Consider the following 25,463-nt stretch of genomic DNA (forward strand, 5'->3'; position numbering starts at 1 on the left):
TCCTAGCCATCCAAAGGAAACTCAAGAGGGGGGGAGAGATCAAAACTAGGGCTGGGGACACCTAATGCCCAGGTACCGGGGGGGATGAGTTGGCTAAGGGGACGGGGCCGGCGACAGATCGGGCAATAACGGTGGAGCACAGATTCCCCCGCGGTAGGCGTTCCAGGGGCCCCACACTTTCACCCATGTCGCAGGCTTACCTGTCGCCACATACACCACCTTTTCCCGAAACATGCACCAATCCATATGTTCCTTCCAGGCCGAGACAGTCGGGGGCCTCTGGGATCCCCACAGCTGGGCAATATCACGCTTGGCAACCATATACCCCAGAGTCACCCACCACGTCTGCGGCACCGAGTAATCGGTAGGCTCCCACACATTCAACAGGCATCTCCTCGCTTTGGGCAACAGCGCCACATGCGTGACCACTCGCAGCACCTCATGCACACCTCGCCAGAACCCCTCCACCTCCGGGCACTCCCACAAGATATGTAGAAAAGTCCCCAGCGCACCACACCCACGCTTACACAAACCGTCCTCAGCATAGCCCATACGCAGGAGCTTTGGCCCCGTCATGTAGACCCTGTGGAGTATCTTGAGCTGGACGAAACGAAGGCGAGCCGGTATGGCCACCTCTTTCGGGGAGGCCACCGCAGAGATCCAGTCCTCGTCGTCCAGCTCCAGCCCATCGGCTACCCAAGCCTCACGAAGGGCAGTCAACAAGTCTGAGCGGTCGTTGATCAGTTTTTTGTAGATCAGTGAGATCGTGCTGTCAGGGACGTGTCCATCCAGCACTCTATCCTCCAGGGGGGAACACTCCGGGATGGAGGCAACGTCCGGAAAGACGGAGCCCAGCGCATGCCGGACCTGCAAGTACCGAAAGTACTCGCTGCCCTGCAACTGAAATTCCGTCTGCAGCATCTCAAACGTTTTAAATCCTCCCCTCGCCCAGAGATCCCCCACTCTGCTGATGCCTATTAAATCCCACTTCTCAAAGCCCTTCGAGGTCCACAAGGAGCCCAACCGCTCAGATGCGTATAGTGGTGACGCCCGGGTCAAACGGTCCTTCCACCCCATTGCAGCATTGGCCGCGTGCCACACTCGCACCATGACACGCGTGGGGCCCGTTAGGCGAGCGTCGGGCGCGCTAGAGTAGAGCGCTCGATTATAGTCGCCACCTGGAAGTAGCATCCTATCCATTTCAAACGCCGGGTTTAAGGCTGGCCCATATAGGCCCTGATTAATCGCAGCTAGCTGGGAGGCCCAATAATACCGTTTAATATCCGGGAGGGCAATCCCCCCATCATACCAGGGGAGCGTCAGCTTAGCCAGGGCAATACGTGGCCTCCCGTCCCAGAACAGGCGGCGCTGCAAACTCTCCACTTCGCGGAAGTAGCGCGCTGGGACGAGGTCCATAGTGTTCTGCAACGCGTATAGGAAACGCGGTAACGACATCATTTTAAACAATGCCGCCCGGCCGAGCGGCGAAAGCGGCAAACGCCGCCAGCGCGCGACATCCTCTTTCAGACGCTGGAGGGGGGGAAGCAAGTTCCGATCATACCGAGCCTCCGGGTCCAGAGTAATGAAGACACCCAGGTACCTAAATCCCTGCGGGGCGACCTGGATCGGACAGCCCCGCGGGAGGACAGGAGCCTCCCCAGAGAGAACATACACACACGATTTAGCCCAGTTGATGACCAGACCGGAGTTACGACCGAATGAATGCAGAACATCAACCAGTACTATGAGTGATTTACGTGGGGAAGCTAGGTACAAGAGGATGTCATCAGCCTAGAGGGATACGCGGTCCTCATACTCAGGGGTCCAGCGGAGACCACGGATGGAAGGCTCCCACCGCAGCCACTCCGCCAGGGGCTCCAAGGCAAGTGCAAAGAGGAGCGGCGATAAGGGGCAGCCCTGTCGTGTGCCCCGGCCCAGCTCGAACGGAGCCGATACTCTTCCGTTCACCACCACTTGCGCCAATGGGCCCGAATACAGCAATTTGACCCAACTGATGAACCCTGGGCCAAAGCCAAACTTCGCAAGCATCGCCCAGATATATGGCCATTCAAGCGTGTCAAACGCCATGGTGGCGTCTAAGGACGCCAAAATGGCCGGCTCCCGTATGAACGGGGCACGTGCGAGCACACCGTGCAAACGCCGCAGATTAAGGGCTGTGTTGCGATGGGGAATAAAGCCAGACTGGTCCTGATGAACCAAATCGCCCACCACGCCGACCAGCCGATTGGCCAGTACCTTAGCGAGAATCTTGGGCTCCGCATTCAGCAGCGAAATGGGCCGATAGGATGTAACCCGGTCCCGAGGTCTCCCTTCCTTGTGGATGACCACGATTGTAGCCAGACGCTGGTCCGGCGGGAGGGAGCCCACCGAGTGTGCCGCCAGGAACATAGCCCGGAGGTGGGGTGCCAGCGTATCCGGTCGCAACTTGTACAACTCGATGGGGAGACCATTCGGACCCATGGCCTTGCCGGAAGCGACCGAGCGTATGGCGAGGGCGATCTCGTCGGAGGTGGGAGCGGCGTCCAACGACACCCTGTCCTCCCCGGAAAGGGACGGCAGCGCGATATCACTGAGCAGGGCACGGGAATCCTCTTCCGAGCAGGGAGACACCGGGGAATACACCCCATGGAAATAATCCGCGAAGCAGGAGACAATTTCTTCTGGCTCAGTTACACACACACCATCCGTTTTCTCAATCAGCGGGACCACACGATTCGCTCTCTTTTTTGTCCAACCACGCTATAAGTTTACCAGCCTTATCACCCACATCATACAGTCGCCCCTGTTGCTCTCTACTGAGGCCCCTGGCCGCCTCCGTGACGAGGGCCCTGTAGGCCGCCTGCTTGAGTTGGAGGACATGTAATGCAGCATCCGTCACCCCACCTTCTAAATTCCCCTCCAACTCGGCTATTTCAGCCTCCATCCGGGTCACCTCCTCCCGCTCGCGCCTCCGGGCGTGGGAAATAAGGGATAGGGCCTCCCCTCGGAGTACTGTCTTGAAGGCCTCCCATAGCGGTATGGCCGAAGGCACAGACCCCACATTCTCATCAAAATATCGCTGAAGGGATTTAATCAATGCAGCGCGAATGGAGGGGTCTCGCAGGTACCAAGGATTGATTGGGACCACCCTACCCTCACCCCTCGGAAAGACATCAAAGTGCAGTAGGAGCGGGGAGTGGTCCGAAATACCCCGTGGCAAATGGCGTACCTCTCCCACCCTCCCAACATAGGCCGCCGGGACAAGGACATAGTCTAGTCGTGAGAGACTACCATGGGCTCCCGAGTGGAAAGTATACTGCAGCTGCGTGGGGTGTTTTAAACGCCAGCAGTCCACTAATCCAAATGTATCCAAGAGGCCGGGTAGCCACGCCTGTGCCCGGGGGAGGTCCCTAGGGGGGTGACGATCCAAAGATCCAGATACCACGGCATTAAAATCCCCCCCCACAACTAAAAGCCCCCCCGGAAGGCCAAGGAGAAGGCGCCCAAGGTCCGCAAAGGTGGTCGACTGCAGCCCCGGTGGGATGTATACTGACACAAAGACAACGACTTTGCCCTCCAGTCTTCCCACCAAGACCGTGTAACGTCCCCTATCATCGTGGAGCACCTCATCAATCTCCAACGGGAGCGAGTTCTTTACCATGATGCCCACACCCCGTGAGCCGGACGTGAAGCCCGAGTGAGCCACTAGGCGATAACCACGCCGATTCATGGCGCAGAAGGAGTTGCCAATGAGGTGTGTCTCCTGCACAAAGACTACATCGGGCGAGATTCGCTTCAAAAACTGCAGGACCACACCCAGTTTGATCCTGTCCCCCAGTCCATTCACATTCCAGGACAACAAAGTTAGTTCCCTACCCCCCATCATATACAAAAGCCATCATTCGTACCCCGGAGAGCACTTTAGAACCAACACAATAATACGTTTGCCTTGTGATAAAAACGAACAACACCCCATCCCTACCCACCCACCCCAACAGAACTCCCCCCCTCCCTGCACCCCTGCATGAGCCCAAACAGCCCCCCCAACGTGCAGTGTGCCTGTCGCCCCATATATAGTTAGACTAACTAAACCCCCTAGAGGAGGAGGGAGAACCCCCAATAGACCCCACACAACCTCCATAGGAGGGGAACTTACAAAAACTGACGCAGAATCAAAAGTGGCATCATTTTCGTCCAGAGTGAGGCCCAATATTAGACCCTCAGTCCTGATCCAGCGTGCCGTCTCCCCGATCACGATCCCCGGGCAGAGTATCCAGCCAGTCCCCGGCCGCCTCGGGACGATCAAAGAAGTGCGTGCGACCATCCACCTCCACACGCAGCTTGGCCGGGAAAAGCATGGCGTATTTGAGGTTTAGGTCCCGAAGACGGCGTTTGACGCCTAAGAAGCTCAGTCTCTGCTTCTGGACCGCTGGGGTGAAATCAGGATAAAAATTAACCTCCATATTGTCAAGCTTGACCGGTCCATGCAGTCTGGAGGTTTGCAGGATAGCGTCTCTATCCCGAAAATTGAAAATCCGGGCGATGAGAGGTCTCGGAGGGGCTCCGACCTTCGGCCTTCCCCCGGGAACCCTGTGGGCCCTCTCCACAGCGAAGAATTTGCTCAGCCCCCGTGGCTGGAGATGGGTAGCAACCAGGTCCTCCACAAAGAGATCCGCCGCCGCCTCCTCGCGTCCCTCGGGCACCCCGATAATGCGAATGTTGTTCCTCCGTGCCCGACTCTCGGAGTCCTCCAAGCGTCGATCCATTAGCGCAGTCGCCCGACTAAGCCGGCGCACCTCTGTTTGCAGGGCCGCCACATCTGTCGTTAGGCCCGATGCGGTGTGGGCCAAAGACTCTACTCGGTCATTGGTTTTGGAAAGATCGGCCCTCACCAGGCCAACATCCACGAGGACCGAGTCGATCTTTTGCGCCAGTGTATCAAACCGCTGGCCCACCGAGGCCTTCATCTCGGCAATGGCGCCCATAACATCTCGCAGGTCTGGGGCATCAGGAGGGCTCTCAGGGGACTTGCGCGGTCCATCGGGCGATCCCTTCTGGAGGGTATAGCGGTCCATACTGTTGGCCTGATGGACGGCGCCACGCCGGGTCGATTTGGTCTTTGCCCGGTCCCCATCTTGTTTCGTGGCCATGGCCACCAGTCTCCCAGTCGCACCAGCCACGTCTTGTAGGGCAGGAAAGCAGACACGAGCTCCGGGGGGGGCCCCTCAGAGCAGCGGGGTGGATCACAGACTGCAGGCAGGCAGGGTCTCCCAGCAAGGCCACACCACACCAACACCAAGGGCTCCGCGGCCCAACCTCGCAGAGACGACAAGGTGGTGCGAAAGCGAAAGTGAAAGTGCGGGGCACGCGAGTCGCCAGGCCCTGCCTGCCGCTGTTGTTCACTTTGTCACTGGATCACCCCACAGCGCAAATCCGGGGTCCGGCGAGGGGAAGGCCGCACACTTCAATCGGTGCTCACTCCGGTGTCCGAGGTCCGATTCGGAAGCGGAAAACGGGTGCCACCTCAGCTCAGGTTCACCAACATAGTCCCCTCATCCAGGGCAGGATAATTTCAGGATAATCGTAGGAGGTTGCGGAGGTCCTCGGGAGCCTTGCACCTACGCGGCCATCTTGGTTGCGCGCTAGGCTCCTCCTCCCGCCAACATAACTTTTGTTTTTAAATCCTTAACCTTCTTATCCTCCTTGCATTTTGCTTCCAATTCCTGTCGCTCATAATACTGGGCCATAGTCAAAAGGGAGACGGGGGAAGACGTGGTCCATGAACTCTTGCTGGCCTTTAGGCGACTAGCTATTTCTGGCAACATGTTAGCGACAAATTTGTCGACTAACAGATGCTTACCCGTGTCATCTGTCAATGACTGCCCACAAAGTCATGTAATGTCTCTTCAAATTGTGTAAAGAAATCAGACACTGACCCATCCGCTATCTGTTTACAAGACGCTAACGTTGTCCAATCTATTTTTTTAGGGGGTATGAGAGTTTTCAACTTAGTCACAATAGCTTTGGGAAGATCTAATATCTCCCGTTGTGGTTTCTGCGCAGGCTCTCCAGCCACATCTATTTCTTCTAAATGCACCCAAGTATCACCATATGCTACATTATCATCTACCTTCCGAATTGATATCCACATATCAGGGGGCAAAATCAGTCCCAAAAAAATATCAATATCTGGCAAAGTCATAGTGCAGGAGCTAATGGCTCCTTCCACTTCTTCATAAAAAGCGGCCGGATTTTTCCGAGGGCCAGGCAAGGCAGCTTTAAGAGCCATACCATCTGCTCTACTACAAGGAGTGTAGACCTAATATTAGACAAAATATTCCTTTGCATCATCTGAATCTTTATCGTCATTCGTTCCCGCTCCTTTTGGAAGAACATACAGAGGTGCTGCTTCACACATTGGTTTCATAACAGCTTCACTACTATTAGGTTTGTTCGCATCTACTGAAGCATCTACTTCCTTTGTCTGAGATGGAGCTATTTCTACAATGTTATTTTTTCTAGCTAATGCTTTCTCTTTTCGTAAATGCAATGTTTCATCCCGTAATTTGACCACTCGCCTAATCATATCAGGTAAGTTTGAAAAAAGGAAAGTCCCATCTACTAACTGTTTATAATCAGTACTTGTATCACCTGGCTCTGTTTCATTAGAATTATGCCGCCAACCATATATTACCTCCCAAGAGAATTTTTCAAAAAAATATAACTGTTCGGCGTCTTCCCAAGTCTGAACTGTAACTGTGAGGACCGTCGCTGTAGTAGCCCGACGCGCTTCCTCTCTGGCAATGTCCCGTAATTTATCTTTCTCTTCCTTAGTCAAAGTAGAGCTAGTTTGCCGCCCACCTTGCTTATCTTTATCTTTTTCTTCTAAAGACAAATGCTCCTCATCAGAAACCTCATTCTCAGGGGCACTAGGAAATTTGTACGGGGGTGGAGGTCGTTCTAATAGAATGCAGTCATCCTGGAGTTTATTAAGTATGGGATATATGGGGCGCCTAATAGGGTATTGGCCAGTTACTTCTAAACGACGCTCCCTATCTTCTTTTTCTTTTATTTTCTTCATCTCCTTATTTTTCAATTCCAACGCTTTTTCATATATATTGTTTTTTGCTGTTCTTTTTCTGCGATAACTTCTTTCCTCACTCTCTCATGCACTTCTTTCTCCCACATTCATACACAATCAAACATATCTTGTCGAGTTTTTTTCTTAAATAAACACTGCTCTAAATATTGAATCTTTTTAAAGTCAAATGAAACATTCACAGGCCATCGTAAATCAGGATCCTTTTTCATACATTTGTTCCACAGCGTACTATACATTATGGAAGAAATACCATATTTAATGAACATATGCCTATTAGGTGTCCCCTCTGGGGGAAGCCGGTTGACTTCTTTCTAAATCCATTTTGGTACCTCCAAGACAGCAACACAACCTACGGAGTGTGCTAGGAGCAGGCATACTACCAAAGTTTTGTAAAATATTACTTATCCCAGATATGTCAAAGTAGAGAAAAATCTCCACATTAGCTGCCTTTATCTTTTGCAAAGGATAAACAAACAAACAAAACCAGAATCTTGGCCAGGCAAATCCAAAATCAAGAGTGCCGATTCAGCGAACTTACCTTACCAAACAATAGTCTCCAACTTCCAACTCAACTCTTGGTCGACCTAAAGGAAATCTCAGTCGGGTCCAGCCACCACCTGGAGGGTCAAATCGAGAAAACCGGAAAAGTCACTTCGGTCTGCAAAGACAAGGGTCTCCTTATGCAGGACATCTCAGCAAAATTCCACTCTTCCGTCAAGACCACTCCTTCGGGCGGCCGCGTCTCCGATGAGCCCCACGAGTCGAGGGCGCCAAACTGGAAATGTGCCTTTTAAGGGGCACACCGGTGCAGGGGTAACCCTTATCTTTGTCCACGGGTCCTTAGACCAACAAAATAGAGATTGACACTGAAGCTGGAATTCAAATAGCAAGTTTATTAATCACTCATGAGTGGGACTACGTCCAGACAGCACTCTCAAGTGCTGCCTGAGGTAGTACATAGAATACAGAGACCATGGTGCTTATATACTGAGTTTGTTGCACAGTAAGCATGTAGTTACAAATAGAAGGTACAAGCATACACAGGAATAACTACCGACAAACATGGGCAGATGGCTATTACTTAGTCAGCAAAGTGGGAGGGAGAACAGAACTGCTTACAGCAGCCAAACAGTTGACAGTTACATTTCTAGCCAGGTGCATTCTAGCAGCTACAGGCCTTTTCTCAGCACGTCTTGCTTTGGCTCAGTACAGAAGGAGTTAACTAAAGCTGATGACTCAATTAGAATAGAAAAGCAAGCAACAGTGAAGACAGAAGAATCACAAAGCTAACAAAATGGATGCTGCAAACAAGATGGCTTCAGCTCATGCTAACAGCAATTATTTTCAATTTACACACCCCCACGACCACTCATTGCCTGTGTCTTCAACTATAGAGACGAGACACGATATTACAAACGGCACAAACTAATCCACCGCTTTAACTAGACAATAGTGTGCTCACGTTCTTCCCTGACTTTACGGCCAAGGTCCAGGCCCAATGACGTAGCTTTCTGGCAGTAAAGAAGGAGCTTCGAGATCGTGAAGTGAAATATGCCATGCTCTTCCGGCGAAGCTTCGGGTAGAATCGAAGGGCAAGACGTGGTTCTTCTCACCTGAGGACGCCTGGGACTTTCTGGAAGGATGGCGTAGAGTTGGTGGCTCACGAAGTGAACAAAATGGTGGACACAGGCCGCACAAATTCACTCAAGGGACAGAGCTGAGTGAAGACCCATCCCCGGTGGGGATAGGGGAGTCGATGCGCAATGGAGCGGACTGACTCATGGCTTAGGACGGACATGTACTGATCCCATATAAGTGGCCTGTAGGGAGTGGGGAGGCTGAGTTGCAATTCGAGAGTATCTTTTGAATGAGGGGAATGTACGGGCTATGGGTGGGAGTTGATCTGTGGGCGAATGTATAGCTGGGTGCCGCAGAGATAAGCCGGGACCTGGTGAGGCCTGTGACTAGGCCTCCGATATTTTTGAATATCACTGTCTGTAGAATTCACTTAAGTGTAGGGGGGCTGCCAGCCAGCAACTACGAGTATTCTGGGGGGGGGGGAGGGGGAGGAGAGAGAGGCACTCTGCCTGGTTGGGGTGTGGGTAATTCTAAATCCACTGGCAAGGGGGCAGGGAGGGAAGGGAGTTGGGTGTGGGGGGTTTGGGATTCAAGGTTGTTTGTGTGTACAAGTAACAGATCATGTAATGTGGTGTTCAATTTCTACAATCGACAGTTGCCTTAAAGGGAAGATGGTTGTGAACAGTGTTGTTGCCTATGTGTATCTCTTATGGTAATTGTGGGGGCAGTAGGACATGCCTCCGAGTTACCGATGCTGAGCCCTGGGGGGACAAGGGGAGTTCGGGTCCAATCGCACTGACTTCAGATGATGGGGGTTAATATGGAAACGTGACTCTCCGTGCTCACTTGGAATGTAAATGGGATGGGGGACAAAATTAAACGGGGCATAGTACAGCAATATTTAAAACGACAGGCCCCTGAGCTGGTGTTATTACAAGAGACGAATATGGTGGGTAATAAATGCAAAGCTCTTACATGGTGGGGATATAAACTACTCATACATGCCGAATACACTTCTGGATCCCGTGGGACAGGTATCTTGGTTAAACAAAACCTGGCACTTACCACGACGTGCTCATGGGCGGACCCAAGAGGCGCAATGGGAGGGGAGGGCGCTTAATGTGGTCTCGGTATACCTCCCACCGGCACTGGGCAAGGAGACATTGGTAGACCTAGGGAAGATATTGACTGACCTCCCCATGGGCACCCTAATCCTGGGAGGGGACTTCAACAGGACTATGGATGATCGGAGGGATAGATATCCTCAACGGCCACTGTCACGACCCCCTACATATATGGAGGACTTCGCCACAGCCATGGGTCTCACTGACGTGTGGCGTACATTACAGCCAGAGGGAATCCAATATACTTACTACTCGAACGCGCATAAGAGTTCCTCCCGCATTGATAATTTCATAACACATTCAGCATTCATTGGCCACTTTCGCAATCCTCATGCCCTACCAAGGGGTATTTCAGATCATTCCCCAGTAAGGGTTGAACTTACAAATTTCGACTGCCAGCCTTGGGCCACAATAATCCTCCGCTCTTGGTTGCTCACAATCCCCGATATCAAAGAGGAATTACTCACCCACACCGTTAATTATTTCAAAGAAAATGTGGGGTCAGTAGACTCGGCACAGACTGTATGGGAAGCCTTTAAGGTAGTATTGAAGGCCCTGGCCCTGGCCCTTAAGGTAGAATACACCAAAAAAAGAAAGCAACAACTAGTCCAACTGGAAAGTGAGCTCCAGCATCTGGAGGTCGAAAGTATTAATACCCCCCTCAGCAGATGCCATGCATCGACTGATACTTAAGCAAGAGGAATATAAGATCCTGGCTAGGGAACAGACGAAGGCCAAACTCCTCTGCACTCAACATAGATTGTATGAACTGGGGGATAGGGCGGGTAAATTACTGGCATGGTTGGAGAAAAAAAACAGGGTGAGCGAAGGGTGCCCAAGCTGACCCTTGGGGATGGGACGCAGGTCACACACCCAAAAGACAAAGCGGACGCATTCGCGGACCACCTAGAAAAAATGTATACCCCCTCCACAACATACGCGGCGGAGGACTCCCGCCAACTCCTCTCAGATAGTGACCCACCAACACTCTCGGATAATGACAGAGACACTCTGGACAAGGACTTGTCCGACGACGAAATCAAAAAGGCTATAAGTAAAATCCAGTCAGGGAAGGCGATGGGACCGAACGAGATACCCATAGAATTCCAGAAAACAGTCGCCACTCAGGCGGCACCTCATCTGCAGGCCATGTATGACGACAGCTACAAAACTGGGACTCTGCTGGAGGATCAGCGGCTAGCATCAATTGTCGTGATTCGTAAGCCGGGGAAGCCGGCAGAGGATTGCGGCTCTTACTGGCCGTTTTCAATAATTAACACTGAAGCTAAAATCCTCGCGAAATTACTTGCCCTAAGATTGGTCACGGTTATTCCTTCGCTGATCCACCCAGACCAATCTTGCTTTATGCCAGGGAGGAATACATCGCTTAATATCCAGCGTCTGCACAACGTGCTCACACGCCGAGAGTACATAGAGGAAGACGCAGTGGTGTTGTCCCTTGACACCTCAATGGCGTTTGACTATCGAATGCCCATATTTATTTGAATTCCTGAGGCATTTGGGCTGCGGCCCGAAATTCCTGGGTTGGGTGAGGCTGCTATATACAGACGTTCGGGGGCAAGTCAGAGTAAATAACTACATGTCTCTAACATTCACACTGAAAAGGGGCACTAGACAGTGTTGTCCTCTATCCCCCCAATTTTCTCCTTAATGTTGGAACCGCTAGCCTCTTGGGTCAGACGTGACGTCATGGTGAGAGAGTTGAAATGGGCGCATGGACACGATGACCGAATATCGTTATATGCGGATGACATACTACTGTATCTTGACTCCCCCCTATAGGTCCATACATGGGGTTTTAAATATAATTCACAAACTTTGGGAAATACTCCAGCTATGCCATTAATTGGAGCAAGTCGGTACTGTTTGTCCTTAAGGGCCCGGCTCCCTCCAGGATGCAGAGTAGAGGTAGCTAGGGAGGGCTTCCTATATTTGGGAATCTTCATAACACCGGACTCCCAACTCTTTTACGATCGTAATCTCGCCGCTCCTCTGGCCAGGCTGCGCACGGATGTTAAGCAGTGGCGGTCCCTGCCCCTCTCTCTAGTGGGTTGGGCGGCTATCTTTAAGATGCTGGCCCTCCAGCGGTTCCTTTATATCCTTCAGAATTGACCGCACAGGGTTCCGGACGCATACTTCTCGGGGGTGGAGGTTGAAGTCCTGACATTATCATGGGACTGTGGATCCCCTTGTATTGCTAGGAGTAAGTTAACCAAGGGGTGGTATGACAGGGGCATTGCTCTAACGGACATTAGGCTCTACTATTGGGCATCGCAGCTAATGGTAGTGAATCACTGGATGTATCGCTCCCCTGTCGATCAAGCCTACTTGCTGGAGAAGTACCAAATGAGAAGTGAGGGATACTTGGGCGCGCTGTATTAGAAGGCTCGGAAAGGACAGTATTTTGGCCCCACAGCCCATACAGTTGCAATTTGGCACCAGGCCACTTCCCGTCTAGGCTGGTCAAATGTCCTCACCAAAGTCACACCGCTGTGGACCACCCAAAGACTGGGACTCTTGTGTCACCAACCCGGGTTTGACAAGTGGGATCTCATCGGGATTTCCACTATCAGGGACCTGGTGCAAAAGGGCGCACTCCTTAAGTTAGGGGAATTGAGAGAGAAATATGACATGGCCCATGGAGAGATATTTCAATACCTACAAATTCGACATGCCCTCACCACAGCTATTCCTGACCTGAATGATATACCAGAGTCGTCCCCCTTGGAGGACAGGCTACTTGACAAACCGTTACTCACCAAAGCTATATCATTGACTAACAAAAAATTATGCAACAACTTACCCGACTCGTTACACAAACTTCGAGAGAAGTGGCAGATGGACCTTGGGCCCATTGTGTACGACGACTGGCAAGCGGCATTAATGTCCCCTAGGGAGGCTGCCATCACCCTTCGTTTTCGTCTAATTCAACTCAAATTTTGCACAGATCCTATTTGACTGGGGTAACCCTAGCGAAGATAGGCTCAAGGGCGGGTGCCCTCTGCCTCCAAGGCTGCCGGCAGGATGCAACTTTTTATCACACGATTTGGGACGGTCCCGTGGTGAGATGGGAGGGGGCAACGAATCACATTCAGGAGGCCCTGGGGAAGGAGCTCGCCCTTACTCCGAAATAGGGCCTTCTCAACATGTGGGAACAGACGGACCTGACGGAGGTGGAGCAACAACTGACCACTCTGGGCAATAGCCTAGTCAAGCGTGAGATTGCGAGGAGATGGGGGGTGGCGGACAGGTCTTCATGCCAATTGAGGACAAGAGAGTTTGATAATGCATGATAGTGGAAAAGGAGGTATTTAAGACACGAGGGTGTCCAAAGAAGTGGGACAGGAAGTGGGGTAAATGGAATGCCTACCGAGGTAACCTATGTGTTTCCCCGTTAGTGGAAAGGGAATTGCAGCGCACTGGAGAGTGACACATGGCTGTATCTTGAATGTAACTGATCTACCTTCCCTAAGGGCTTTAACATACTGTATAATGTGCCAAACTGTTGATTGGACAATTTATGCGATTTCTAGTACTGTGAAAATTAATAAAAATATTTTCCACGCAAAATAAAAACTATATTCACAGCTGTACTGTTTGTTACATCTTTAGCACACTTTGTAAGGACAAATGTAATGGATATTCCTATCCTAAGTTTGCATACGGAGTTGCAAAAGGTTTTGTTTTAGGAGGTCGATTATTTCAAATCCCAAATTCCTCAAGGAGAATATATGGTTTACTTCATCATGTCAACTAGCTCAGAGCTTACTAAAGTTGGCTATTAAAGAAGGAGACAGACCTAAAATTAGTGTAGCCAGACGAACCTATAAAGCTCGGCAGAGGGAAGCAAAAGGGGATGGGAGGAGAACGTATGACAAGATCTGATCATTGCCAGCAAAATTAAAGATCCTTTTGGAAATTGGTAGCTTTAACCTAGCCAGAAAGTGCAAAATCCCACTAATATAATATATCCCATGAAAAATGGGTATAGCACTTCTCTCAACTGTATGCGGCTAGTGACAAGTAGATCTGTGCGCTAAGTCATAGCCAGGCTTCTCCCCCAAATATTTTCATCGTAGAGTGCGAAACAGATGCCGCTTTAGTCTTTAGTTTAGATGAAACAGTTAGTGCGATCAACTCGCTAAAATTGGGAAAGGCACCAGGCACAGGCAAAATCCTAGGTGACCTTTATAAAAGCGAACCACAAATTTGGTCGATCTACCTAAACGTATGCAGGGGGGATATTCCTGAATCATGGAGGGGAGCAGAAATCATAACCATTTTCAAAAAGGGAGACGCAAGTTATCCTGCCAATTACAGACCAATGAGTTTGATTGATAATGCACAAAAATCTATGCAAGACAACCCCAGATTAAATTGCATCTATTTAGTAGGTTAAACATTTTACAGTCAGTTTGGATCGGACGCTGAGATCAAGTTGGGCCTTGCTGCGTATTTACATGCCAAACACTGTTAACTATAACCTAAAACTTGTGTATCTGGAGAGCTAATCTGCTTACACTTTTGACACTACAGCAGTTTTTGGCTTAAGACTTCTAACGTTAAAATTGATAGCATTTCATTATAGATGCATTTAAAGGATAAAAGCAAGTTGATCAGAACCAAAATATTACTACTAAATTGCAGAATTGTGAAGCGCTGTGTGCTAAAAAGTGTTAAAATACTAGATATTCACTATAAATGCAATGGAGATTATACCACAAGCAGGCTCTCAGCTATGAGTTTCTAAATCAACAGGATAGGTGAAATTCATCAGGGCTAACCAAAAACCAATAATAAGCTCAAATGAACCCATATGAGAGTGACTGCATTCACCTAGCAGCCTGCCCATTTTGTTCCCACATTCGTCAAAGTTTTACAGGCAGTGACAAAAGGAAGAATATAAACAGCTAATATTAAACAGCAATCACATGGTCACAAATGTGTGGACTAATGATCGTAGGTCTGAGTAGGTACAAGATAGTGTGTCACAAAAGCAGCATATTACAATTTAGAATATCACCACGAAAATCTTCTCTGTGCCCTTAAATTCAGGCTACAAATAAACAACACTCCAGGTTGCATATTGTTGATGAAGGCAAATGCCCAATTCTCATCAATCAATGAAAATTCAAATGTCCTTTGCCAAGCTTCCGCTAGCCATCTAGTACAACAATTGTCATCTAATACACATCAAGATTAATTTTCAGCAAGTTCTGCATTAATGATGCAGCGACCTCGGTCTGGGAGGACAGAGCAGCTACGCTAGCGAATCAAACAGACCTGGGCCCCATGGCTTCTGCACATACACTTCCAAGTACATTAACCTACACACAAATGACCATAGCTGCACTCAGGCGGCCCAGTTCTGGAAACTCTGGATGGCCTTAACCTCAGACAACTGGTCTCTGCACCCACTCACAATGTGGGTCACATGCTGGATTTGATTTTTTTTCTTACACACATAACCTCGGCATAGGTGCCCCCCAAGGTCTGACGTGGACGGACCACTCAGTAGTTCCATTTACCTTTAGCCTTCAGGCAATGACCGCAGAACGGTGGCCTAATGCTGAAAGATCAAGGGATTGGCGTAAAGCCACCGCAGAGTCACTGGGGCCTGTAAAATCATTTCCTCAACTGACAGACGACCAAGACAAGGACTCTCTGGGGTTCAACGCATGGGTAGCAACTGCCTTAGAGACGGTGGCCCCCTACAGCCAGCAGCCAGGAAAAGAGCTAAACCCTCCGCCCCTTGGTTCTCTGAATAACTAAAAAGGGAGAAGAGTGCCTGTAAAAGGCTGGAATGGTTATGGAGTAAGTCCTACGACCAGGCTGACAAAGGCCTCTATGAAGCAGGCCTAAAAGAAATTCATAGGCTTAAATGCCACAAGATGAGAAAATATTTTGACAACTGCATAGAGAATGCAGCTAACTCCACGAAAGACATTTTCAAGATCACTATATCTTTTACTAACCCCACTGCCTTGGATGGCTCCTTTCCTCCTTCCCCCCCGACACTGCTGTAAGCTGTCTGACTTTTTCAAAACCAAGTTTCTCAACATCTATTCTACATTTCCCCTAGAAGAGGAACTCCTCTCACCATCACCGCCCTCCAGCTCTCACGTCTCGCTGTCAGAGTTTGTCTCATTGCTCCTTGAGGAAACACTTGCTGAACTACGGAGATGTAAATCAAGCTCTTCAGGAGCCCCTTGCCCTGCCCACATTTTTATTGTGCTGGCACCCTGGGTAAATTTGATACTTAATCAGATCTGTAACACCTCCCTGAAGATAGGCATTTTCCCAGAGATTTGGAAACATGCCTTCCTACTCCCACTTCTTAAGAAACCAGTGGCGGATCCTGAGGTTCTTACTAACTTCAGGCCTATCTCATTGCTACCTGACCCCGCTAAAAATTCTGGAGAAGTCTGTACATAAACAACTGGCAACTTACATAGAATCCAATGGCCTCCTCCATCTGTCCCAATCGGGCTTTAGAGCAGGCCATCGCACCGAGACAGCATTATTAGAACTCTCAGAAATTATAAGAATCGTTGGACCAAGGTTCCTCAGCTATGTAGGTGCTGCTGGACCTATCAGCAGCATTGGATATGCTCTTGCATTCTATCTTGCTTAAAAGACTCCTTCAGGCCGGTGTGCATGGCATGGCACTATCCTGGTTATGCTCTTTTTTGGAAAAGTGCTCCAAACAGGTGTCCCCTCGTCCATTTCTCTCATCACAGAAACCTCTGAGGTGTGGTGTGCCGCAGGGCTCAGCACTCAGCCCGCTACTCTTTATACTCTATAACACCTACCTCACCCCACTGGCAACTCTGATTGAATCCTGGGGTGTGAGAGTGGTGTCTTATGCGGGAGAAACACAATTGCTTTTCTCTTTTAAAGAACACTCAGCGGAGGCGTTCTACAACTTCAAGTCCTGCCTAAAAGACATCTCAGTCTGGATGCATAAAAACTGCCTGAAATTAAATGTGAACAAAACAGAAGTCCTGTTTTTTAGCCAAGCATCTCCACCTCCTCCCAGTTTGTGGTGGTCGTCAGAACTGAATCCACCCCCAACCGCCCTCAGATTCGGACAGTAATCTTGGAATTAGGCTAGAGAAGGAGCTCTCCTTCTCTGCCCAGATACAACATATCTCGTCCACCTGTTTCTGGAAGATGAGGGCTATTAGGAAGTTCCTTCACTTCCTGCCGGAGGAGCATCAGAAGACTGTAGTCCATGCACTGGTCACATCTCAATTGGACTACGCAAACAGCCTATACCTGGGGTTACTAGCATATCTTGTACGCAGGCTCCAAGTTTTACAAAATTCCACAGCAAGACTAATTTGTAGGGCATCCAGGCGCCACCACATCTCTCCACATTTGAAGCATCTTCATTGGCTTCCGATGATCAGGAGAATTGAATTTAAAGCATTGACCCTTGTATTTAATGCCACCAGAGGCTTGGGACCAAGATACCTTCAAAAAAAGGCTGCAGATATACCAGCCAACTCGAGTCCTGAGATCCAACAACCTGCGATTCATGAAAGTCCCTTGATACCGGAAAGCATGACTGGGTGGCAGATCCTTTGTGGAACAGTCCTCTAAACTTTGGAATTCCCTCCCGTTACATCTGCACCTGTTGGAATCAGAAACTGAATTCTGGAGAACTGAATTCTGGAGAGAGTTAAAGACCTGGCTTTTCAGGCAGTGACTGCCAGCCCTCCCAATCCCCTTCTCGTAAGCTTACCGCAAGAGCGGGGACACCTCCGCTGAGGTAGTGTGCACTTTAGAAACCCTTCATTCATTCAAGTAACTTTGCCAGACTAATTTCCTGCAATTTAAAAATGTGACCATATCACTCCAATCTTCTGTGAACTACTCCAGCTATCTACCGGGGCACAAATCAAATTGAAGCTTACCTGCATTATGTTTAAAGCTACAAATCTGCAAAAAACATCCTACTTGTCAATCTCCTTAAAAATCTAGGGAGCAGCTAAGTCATCAGACTTCGATCTAAGAAACTTGTATCACCTTTGGCTGCAACCCAATCCATGTCTGGTGCTACTTTTTTAAGTCTTTGCCTGAAGAATTCAGATGACAGAAGCTAGCTGTGTAGACGTTACTTGGATAAGTAATCACCATTCTTCATCTTTAATTCTCATCTTCCACCTATGCCATTCTTTACCTTCTCTCCACATCTATCTTCTTCCTGCTATGTCTCTCACCTCTCCAGACTACCTTTTCTCTTCTGGCTCAATTCCATTCTCTCATCACCCTCCGAATGTCTTTTTCCTCCGTTATCCAGATACTTCTATCTTCTGTGACACCTTCCTTAAGTTACTGCCTTTCAATTGCTCATCTCCTCATTCTTTAGTGAGTTTCTGCTTTGCGTTTTCAAGTTTCTTGTAGACCTGATCATTCCAGGTTCATACTTTTCACCTCTCTAGGCTTGCACCGCTCTTCTTGATCAATTCCTTCCTTCTCTGCTCTCTCCATTACTTCTTCCTCTCATTTCAATACTCATCTCCTCTGTGACCTGCCTTTTAATTACTAGCTCCTCACTAGCTGAAGTTTTGTTTTGGGGTTTCAACTTTATTGTAGAACACTGTTTCATTGTTCATTGTAAGGAGATTCCTCATCTTCACAACTGGTCTACTGAAATGTACAAATGATGAATACATTTTGTGAAAACTGATTGAATAAGGTGACGTTATGAGGCTTAGGTGAAACTTCATAAAGGGACTGACTTTTTCAGTAGGACTGGAAACCTCTTTAAGCACAGTAAATGCACCCTGTGAGCAAATGTATTGTTCATAGCTAACAGCGAGTCAGACACACTGCTGCTGCTATCCTGAATAATTCTTTGTAATGCCCAATTCGCTTTCACCCCTCTGCAAAGCTACAGCGTCCTAATCAGTTCATCTTATTTTTTCATTGATTTTGATGGGTGGTAAAGCTCCACATCATCTCTTCCATTATTATGTCTCCAATATAACCTCATTATTCCACTACTTCGGTGTCACATTTCTTGAGTACTCTGAACCACACCAATCATGCCAATATCGTTGCTCACCTCTCTTTGGTTTCAGCCATAAACAAAGTTTGTCTTATTGCTTTCACCTATATTTGCTGACCTGGTTCCTCACTCTCTCCTAAAAGAATTCTCAATATGCCACTAGTGGCTGTAATGGACTCTGTCTTACTCTGAAGGCAAGGTCTAAGTTTTCCTCTCTCCCCTTTCCAAGCAGACAACATGGTACAGATCTCGCATATGTTCTTCGAACCGGACCTCCTGGATCTGAATCGCACTCTTGCCTCCACAAAGCTTTAGTCTTATGCTACTTGGATCTTTGATTTATACCTATGGCAAGAGTATTTTTCTTGTTGGGTCTCAAGAACCATCTCCTATTTCTCTTCAACAAGTGTCAATTTCACTGCATGGTCCATTGTTAGTTCTCTTCACAAAACACCTCAATGTTCATGCTTGAACGCTGCCTCGTTCTCTAACTCTCTTCTTTGTGGATATTCCCCTGCTTTAATAATCCTCAAATTAGGCCAGTTTTGAATGTGGTCATTAAAGTAAGTAAAGGCAGAAGCAGCTCACCAAAACTGTTTACTACCTTCATCAGGCATCTTCACAGCGGTAGGCAGGCTAAAGGTGGACATATCTGGGCAGCCTTGATGTGCTTGTTGTTTTGTACTTACATTGGTCTTCTGCTCTTCCTCGTTTCCCCTTGACGGCTCCAGAGAGGGTCGTCGGACCAGGGGACTTCCTTCTATGCCACTGCTGGCTACCACAGGCAAGTGCACAGTGGCCATTCTTTTCCGACCTCCAGCCCTGCCCCCCTCGTCTCACAGCCTCTATTTGACCAGACTGAAGGAGAAACAAAATAATGTAATTTTCAGATTACGTGGGCAGAGAAAAACACGCTGCAGATATCTTCCACATTTTTCTGATTGAGATCATTGAGTCGGTAAAAGCATGGAAGTGACATCATTTGAAATGTAATTTTCACGAGAAGTTTAGTTAGCTGAAGGAAACAAGCTTCCATACAAACAAATAGTTAATGAATTTTTCACGGAATCAGCACATATTAAGCAACTGCCACAGGATGATTATGTAACATTTAAGCTAGATCTGTGTACAATGGATGACAAGTACGTTATTACACTCTTTATTGGAAAAGTGCTCTCCACAAAATAACAGACTTCTCATTTGAACCGTTTGGATTGCGTGGGCGCCACCGGCAATAAAAGGAGAGCAAGCTACACACTCAAACATGGTGTTCTAGGGAACCGTTAACACAACATTTACAATAAGGGTGAACGATAAACGGAAAAAATTGAATTAAATATGAACAGAAGACATGTGAGAAACCGACCTCTTTGACTAGGCAGTTCCAAGAGCAGGGAAATATATACGAATATATTGAATGAGTTTGTTACAAAAAAATGAAAATTACCATGTACCCAAGAGTACATATGAATAACAAAATAATATAAAATTGAGAACACACATAGTCTGTGCATCTAACAGATCACCATAAATGCTCTTGTAACAGCCTTTTCATGGATGACATCCCAGGATGTTATATGTGAGTCATCTCCCTAATCTGAGTACACGATACTTAAGTAACCACACATTTCCAATTCTTCAATAAAATATCACAATCCCCTTCTAATTCATCACAAACACTCAAGAACGAGAAGGCTTGTGGTACGAGGCTGGCTTTATATGGCCAACATTGTCACCCACTTACATACTCTACAGTACCATGAGTGAGCTCACATTCTCCTCCCACTCCACTTCAGTCAAATCCTTGAATGAATACGACAACCAGTCACCTATTGATGACACAATAACAGAATTAATCAATTTGTTTATACCCCCATCAATGGGCAGTCTAGATAAACAGTCTGCGGTGATATTGACTTTTCCTGGCACATACTGAACAGCAAAATTATTTTCTTGTTATTTGGACAACAATCTGCAAAACGGGAAGGGGGACTCCAGCCTCCTTCAGGTGAAAGAATATTTACCAGAAGTTTGTGGTCTGTCCTAAAAACAAAACGAATACCACAGATGTAACTGCTGAAGTGTTTCACAACTCATACACTTGCAAGCAATTCTCTAACCCTGAATATTTTCTTTCTGAAACAAGGTGAGAGATGCAAAGGCAGAATCCCACCAATCCAGACCATGTTTGAGACAAAACAATGTAAGATTATATTTGTGCTAATCAAGCATGTTTTCCGTATGCAAAAAAAATTTGAGAGTAGGAGCAATCCAGATTTGATTAGGTCATATCAAAAGCCTTTTATTGATCATCCGTCCACTCAAACGTGGAATCTTTTCTCACCAGCCTTCTCAATGGTTCCATTTTCTCTGGAAATGTTGATACAAACTTACTGTAATATTCACACAGTCTAGCAAAAACAGAATAAATCTGCTTTTCTTTTGTGTCCAGTGCTGGAGCTTTTTGAACGGCATCAACTAAGGAAGATTTAGGAATTAACCGCTGGCCAGAAATAGTGTGACCAAGATATTTAATTTGATCTCAAAACGGTATACATTTCCCTTCTTTTAACACCAGTCCTCAGTCGGCACATTTTTGTGAGGTGCTTCCTATGTTCAACTTCAGATTTGGAAATCCCCAATGTGTCATACTGAAAACCCTTTGCAAAACATTCAGCACCCTTGAAGATGAGATATATTATTTGCCAAAAGACATACACCTCTCCCCTGCCAGTCTAAATGGCATTCTGTTAAATTGGAGCAGACCCATTGCGGTTAAGAATGTGTATAGCCACACATGCTAACATCCCTTGGTGAGAGGTGGATTGTAAATCTAGAGTAGACAACAATGTAACTCCTTCCAGCATACTCACCAATTTATTTGGAAGAAAATCTATCAAAATATTTGTATTCAAGTCACGTAAATCAACACAAATCTCAACGTGTCATCCATTTTACATGCCAAAATAGGAGAGGTCTACTATGATGATTCAACTTCCTCACTTACAACTATCTTCATCACTTCCCCCAATGCAACTTTTAAGTCCGCTCACATGATTAATGGAACTCTTCTCAATTTTTGCTAACTAGATTTGACTTTTTTTATTGAAACCTTTTAGTTGTTCAGAAAACAATTTAGGAAATAGTTTGATAAATGAATTGTCTTTATCAACTTGACTTAGAAGTAATAATTATTCCTTATGCTTCTGGTCCAATATAATGCCCAATTTCCACAAATCTCTCTAATCAAATACACCCCCTCCTTTATGTGCAATATACACTTATCTCATCATTGAAAAACCCTTGAAAAACAAACTGATGCAGAAAAATCCAAGCATGTTTGTTTTCCCACCATCAAATATATCAGCCATTACATTAGGTGGTTCTAAATCATCAACTTTCACCTGATCACAATTTTCTTTTCAGTTGTTCAAACACTTATAAGGTAATTATAGCGTATGGAGAACCAGTCAGCCATAAGCTTCAACTCTTTACCCAAACTTTTAGTGATACACTTTGGGAGGCCTTAAGGCCTGGCCATGCCCTAATTAAGGACAGACCCAACAACCTACCTTAAAACAAGGATAATACCCTGTTGATAATTACAGATTTCTCTCTCGGTATCCTCCCCATTATTCTCAGTCACATCGCCACTCTTGATTTTCTAGTCTTTCACATTTATTTATTATCTTTTCACATTCTGTCAAAGTTCCCAGTGTTGCCACAGTTCTTCCAATCCTTACCAATAGCGGAACAAAATGTTGAAGTTGCAACAAGTGCGTTACTACCACACGTGAAACACAGAATTCCTTTGTATTCCTTGTTGCCCTGTCCTAGACCCATAGTACGACTCATTGTATTAGAAACTGCTTAACAACTAGTTTCAAATCTGTCATTATTAAATATTTTCATGCAAAGCTCGGACTGTTCCATTGCTTTGGCTGTTGCGATGGTATCATTTAAGTTAGAATCACCCAAGACCCATAGTTGCTCTAGTATCTTCTTATTCTTCACACGGACAATAAGCTGATCACAGATCATCTCATTAGCCATAGTGCCACAATTTCAAGACCCGGACAAGGCTCCAAGATCCGTTACAAAGTCATCAAAAGGACTCGGCTTCCCGTTGATGGCTGGTATAAAATGTAAATATGTCTAATGAAATGCGGGCAGTGGGCTTGGATCTTTTCTCCATTCTTTGAAGGGCCTCCTGAAAATCAGTGAAATCCCCTAAGTATTCTGGGTATCTCGCTCATGGCAAAGTCCTAAATATTACTTACCCGTCTGACACCAAACAATAGAGACAAATGTTTTTTTGACTTGCTAAAGACATGCCATCTGTCCCAATACCTTTCATGTAAATAAGGAATTGCTCTTTTCAACTGGACCATGGAATGCGAGGTACTTCTTTGCTTGAAAGAACTTTAGGAAGTTGTTCAAACTACACTGTAGAGGCTTTACTTCAAAAGTAAGATAAATGTATGAATTTTGGGGCAATAGTTCAGTAATAGTTTTAAAGTAACCAAAAGGCTCATCATTCTTAAGTACAGTTAAACGGTATACTTCCAATCAGTAGGCAGATCAAACTAATACCCCAATATCAGTGTGCCCTAGTAGGAAGTCATTAATTTATTCGAAGAACTATAGGATATCAAAATAAGCAAATAGGAAAACAAAACTGAGGTTGTTGAAACCGATTACCACTACATAAACCCAGTTGTTAAAAATCATTATAACCCCTATGCGAACTATAGATAGCAGAATCACCAGCTGGGAAAGATCTCAATGTGTGCTACTCGCTGCACAAGCCCGCTGGGAAAGATATTTGTGTGTGGAGGTAAACATCACCTCAGAAAGTACAAAATCTAGCCTTCCTCAGACACCACCTTAAAGGCCCACCTCCAGCAAACTCCACCACTGAAGAGATCTAATCTCCACCTTCCAGATAAGATGGTCATGTAGAAAGAGGCAACTTCACCACCAACACCCCACTTTGCCAACACTAGGCGGTTTCTGCTTACAGCATGGTGCTGGTTTGCTGTAGAAGCTCTACCTTGCAAAAGCTTTACCCTGATCAGTTTCGAAGTGTAGAAGTCTATAAAGCCCAACTAGAACAACGGTGGCTGTATCAGACTTGGCACAGCCGGGTCCGACATACCGGTCGACATGTGTGTGAGTTAGCAGTAGGCGACAGTCTGACTTTCATCGGTCACCTCCAAATTTTTAAGATGTGAGCCAGACATCAGTAAAGTTGATACATTCTTTATTGGCAAAGGGATCTCCACAAAATAAGCAACGTCTCATTTGAAGCATTTAGATAGCATGGGCTGCAATGATAATCAAGGAGTGAAAGCCACATCCGCAAGCATGGTGTTCCACACAACTGCAAACATAAGAAATAATAATCTACTTCCCAGAAATGTATTTTGGACAAGTATTATTTCATATAGCATCTGAATTACATTAAATGTGTTAACAAATGATTCAGTAAACTCCTCCAAGATGCACAATAGAGAGGAGAAGAGACACTGAGGATTAAAGCAATACAGAATAGTGTAAAGCTGTGCATCTGTTGGCAAATTCTCTGAGAGTTGTACACACTGGGCATAGGGAGAGAGTGCATGTGCTAAATCTATGGTTGGTACATGCTGGGACGGAGTGGGTGTGGAGGCAGAGCCCATAGGAACGTCACATCATTTAGAGTGGGTGTTGGGACAAAGGCCCAAGGTGCATGAGGGGAAGCAGTCCACAATAGGAGGGACAGCATGTGGGAACATAGTCCCATAGGTGAATTAGGGTTAGTACACACTGTGTAGATAGCGTGGCAGCAGTTACTAGTATTAGAATGCTGTGAATGGGAAGGTGTCCTTGGGAACAGTAGAAGCTGTGGAGTGGTTGAGTCCCTGGGGTCAGTACATGCTGGCAGGCAGGGGTTTGAGGGAAGATCTCAAGAAAAGAAGTATGTAATGGGGGAGGAAGTGTTAGAGGTGATCATACAGCAAAGATATTTTATAGTGATATAAAGAAATGACCTCAGATTGACAAAACTGCAAGGTGAGGAGGTGGGTGCACAGGAATAGACTTAATTAGCAAGTTACCACTTTAGAACTCCCTGGCGAGTCAATGCTGGGAGAATTAGAATATGTTCTAGAGGTCACATCTTCAGTAAATGACAGAAATCAGACCAGAGACGTGAAACAAGGACATTGTAGAAACTGCTTCAGAAATCTAGTGAACAAGGGGATGGGGTGTGGTCCAAGGTCGAGATGTTGGGCTTTCTCAAATAGAAGTATTTCGGACTTTTCTCCTTTTAATTGCAAGCAGTTATTTGACATCCATGAAGCTATCCTTCATATGCAGTCAGAGAAGCGAGCTTTCACACCTTCCAGATCAGGGCCAAATGAGATGACCAACTGTGTGCCATCGGCGTAAGATGTTTTCTCAAAACCAAGTGCTTTGACGATTTGTGTCAAAGGGGCAAACTAGATGTTGACTAATGTGGGGCTTAGTATAGACCCCTGTGATACCCCTTTTCCAACGGGCATAGTACGAGATTTAAAGGGATTCAGAAAGATGGTTTGAGTGCGGTCTTTCAAGAATTCAAGGAACCATTGGAGTGCTT

At 46.9% G+C, this 25,463-nt stretch overlaps 1 protein-coding gene across 5 annotated transcripts in view; it reads right to left on the reverse strand.

The window, feature by feature from the left end:
• Positions 1-25,463, reverse strand: part of GRAMD1C (GRAM domain containing 1C) — a 1,366,575-nt gene that overhangs the window by 1,256,708 nt on the left and 84,404 nt on the right. For 4 of the 5 annotated variants that reach the window (XM_085621077.1, XM_085621075.1, XM_085621076.1 and 1 more), the window contains exon 2: positions 19,531-19,699. The exons of the other annotated variant lie outside the window; for it this stretch is intronic. In XM_085621077.1, the coding sequence (XP_085477203.1) occupies positions 19,531-19,644 (114 nt within the window). In that variant the 5' untranslated portion in view covers positions 19,645-19,699. The remainder of the gene's footprint in view (positions 1-19,530; positions 19,700-25,463) is intronic. 5 annotated transcript variants of the gene reach the window in all.

The sequence above is a fragment of the Triturus cristatus genome, chromosome 8 (assembly GCF_964204655.1).
Source record: "Triturus cristatus chromosome 8, aTriCri1.1, whole genome shotgun sequence".
Classification (NCBI taxonomy): domain Eukaryota; kingdom Metazoa; phylum Chordata; class Amphibia; order Caudata; family Salamandridae; genus Triturus; species Triturus cristatus.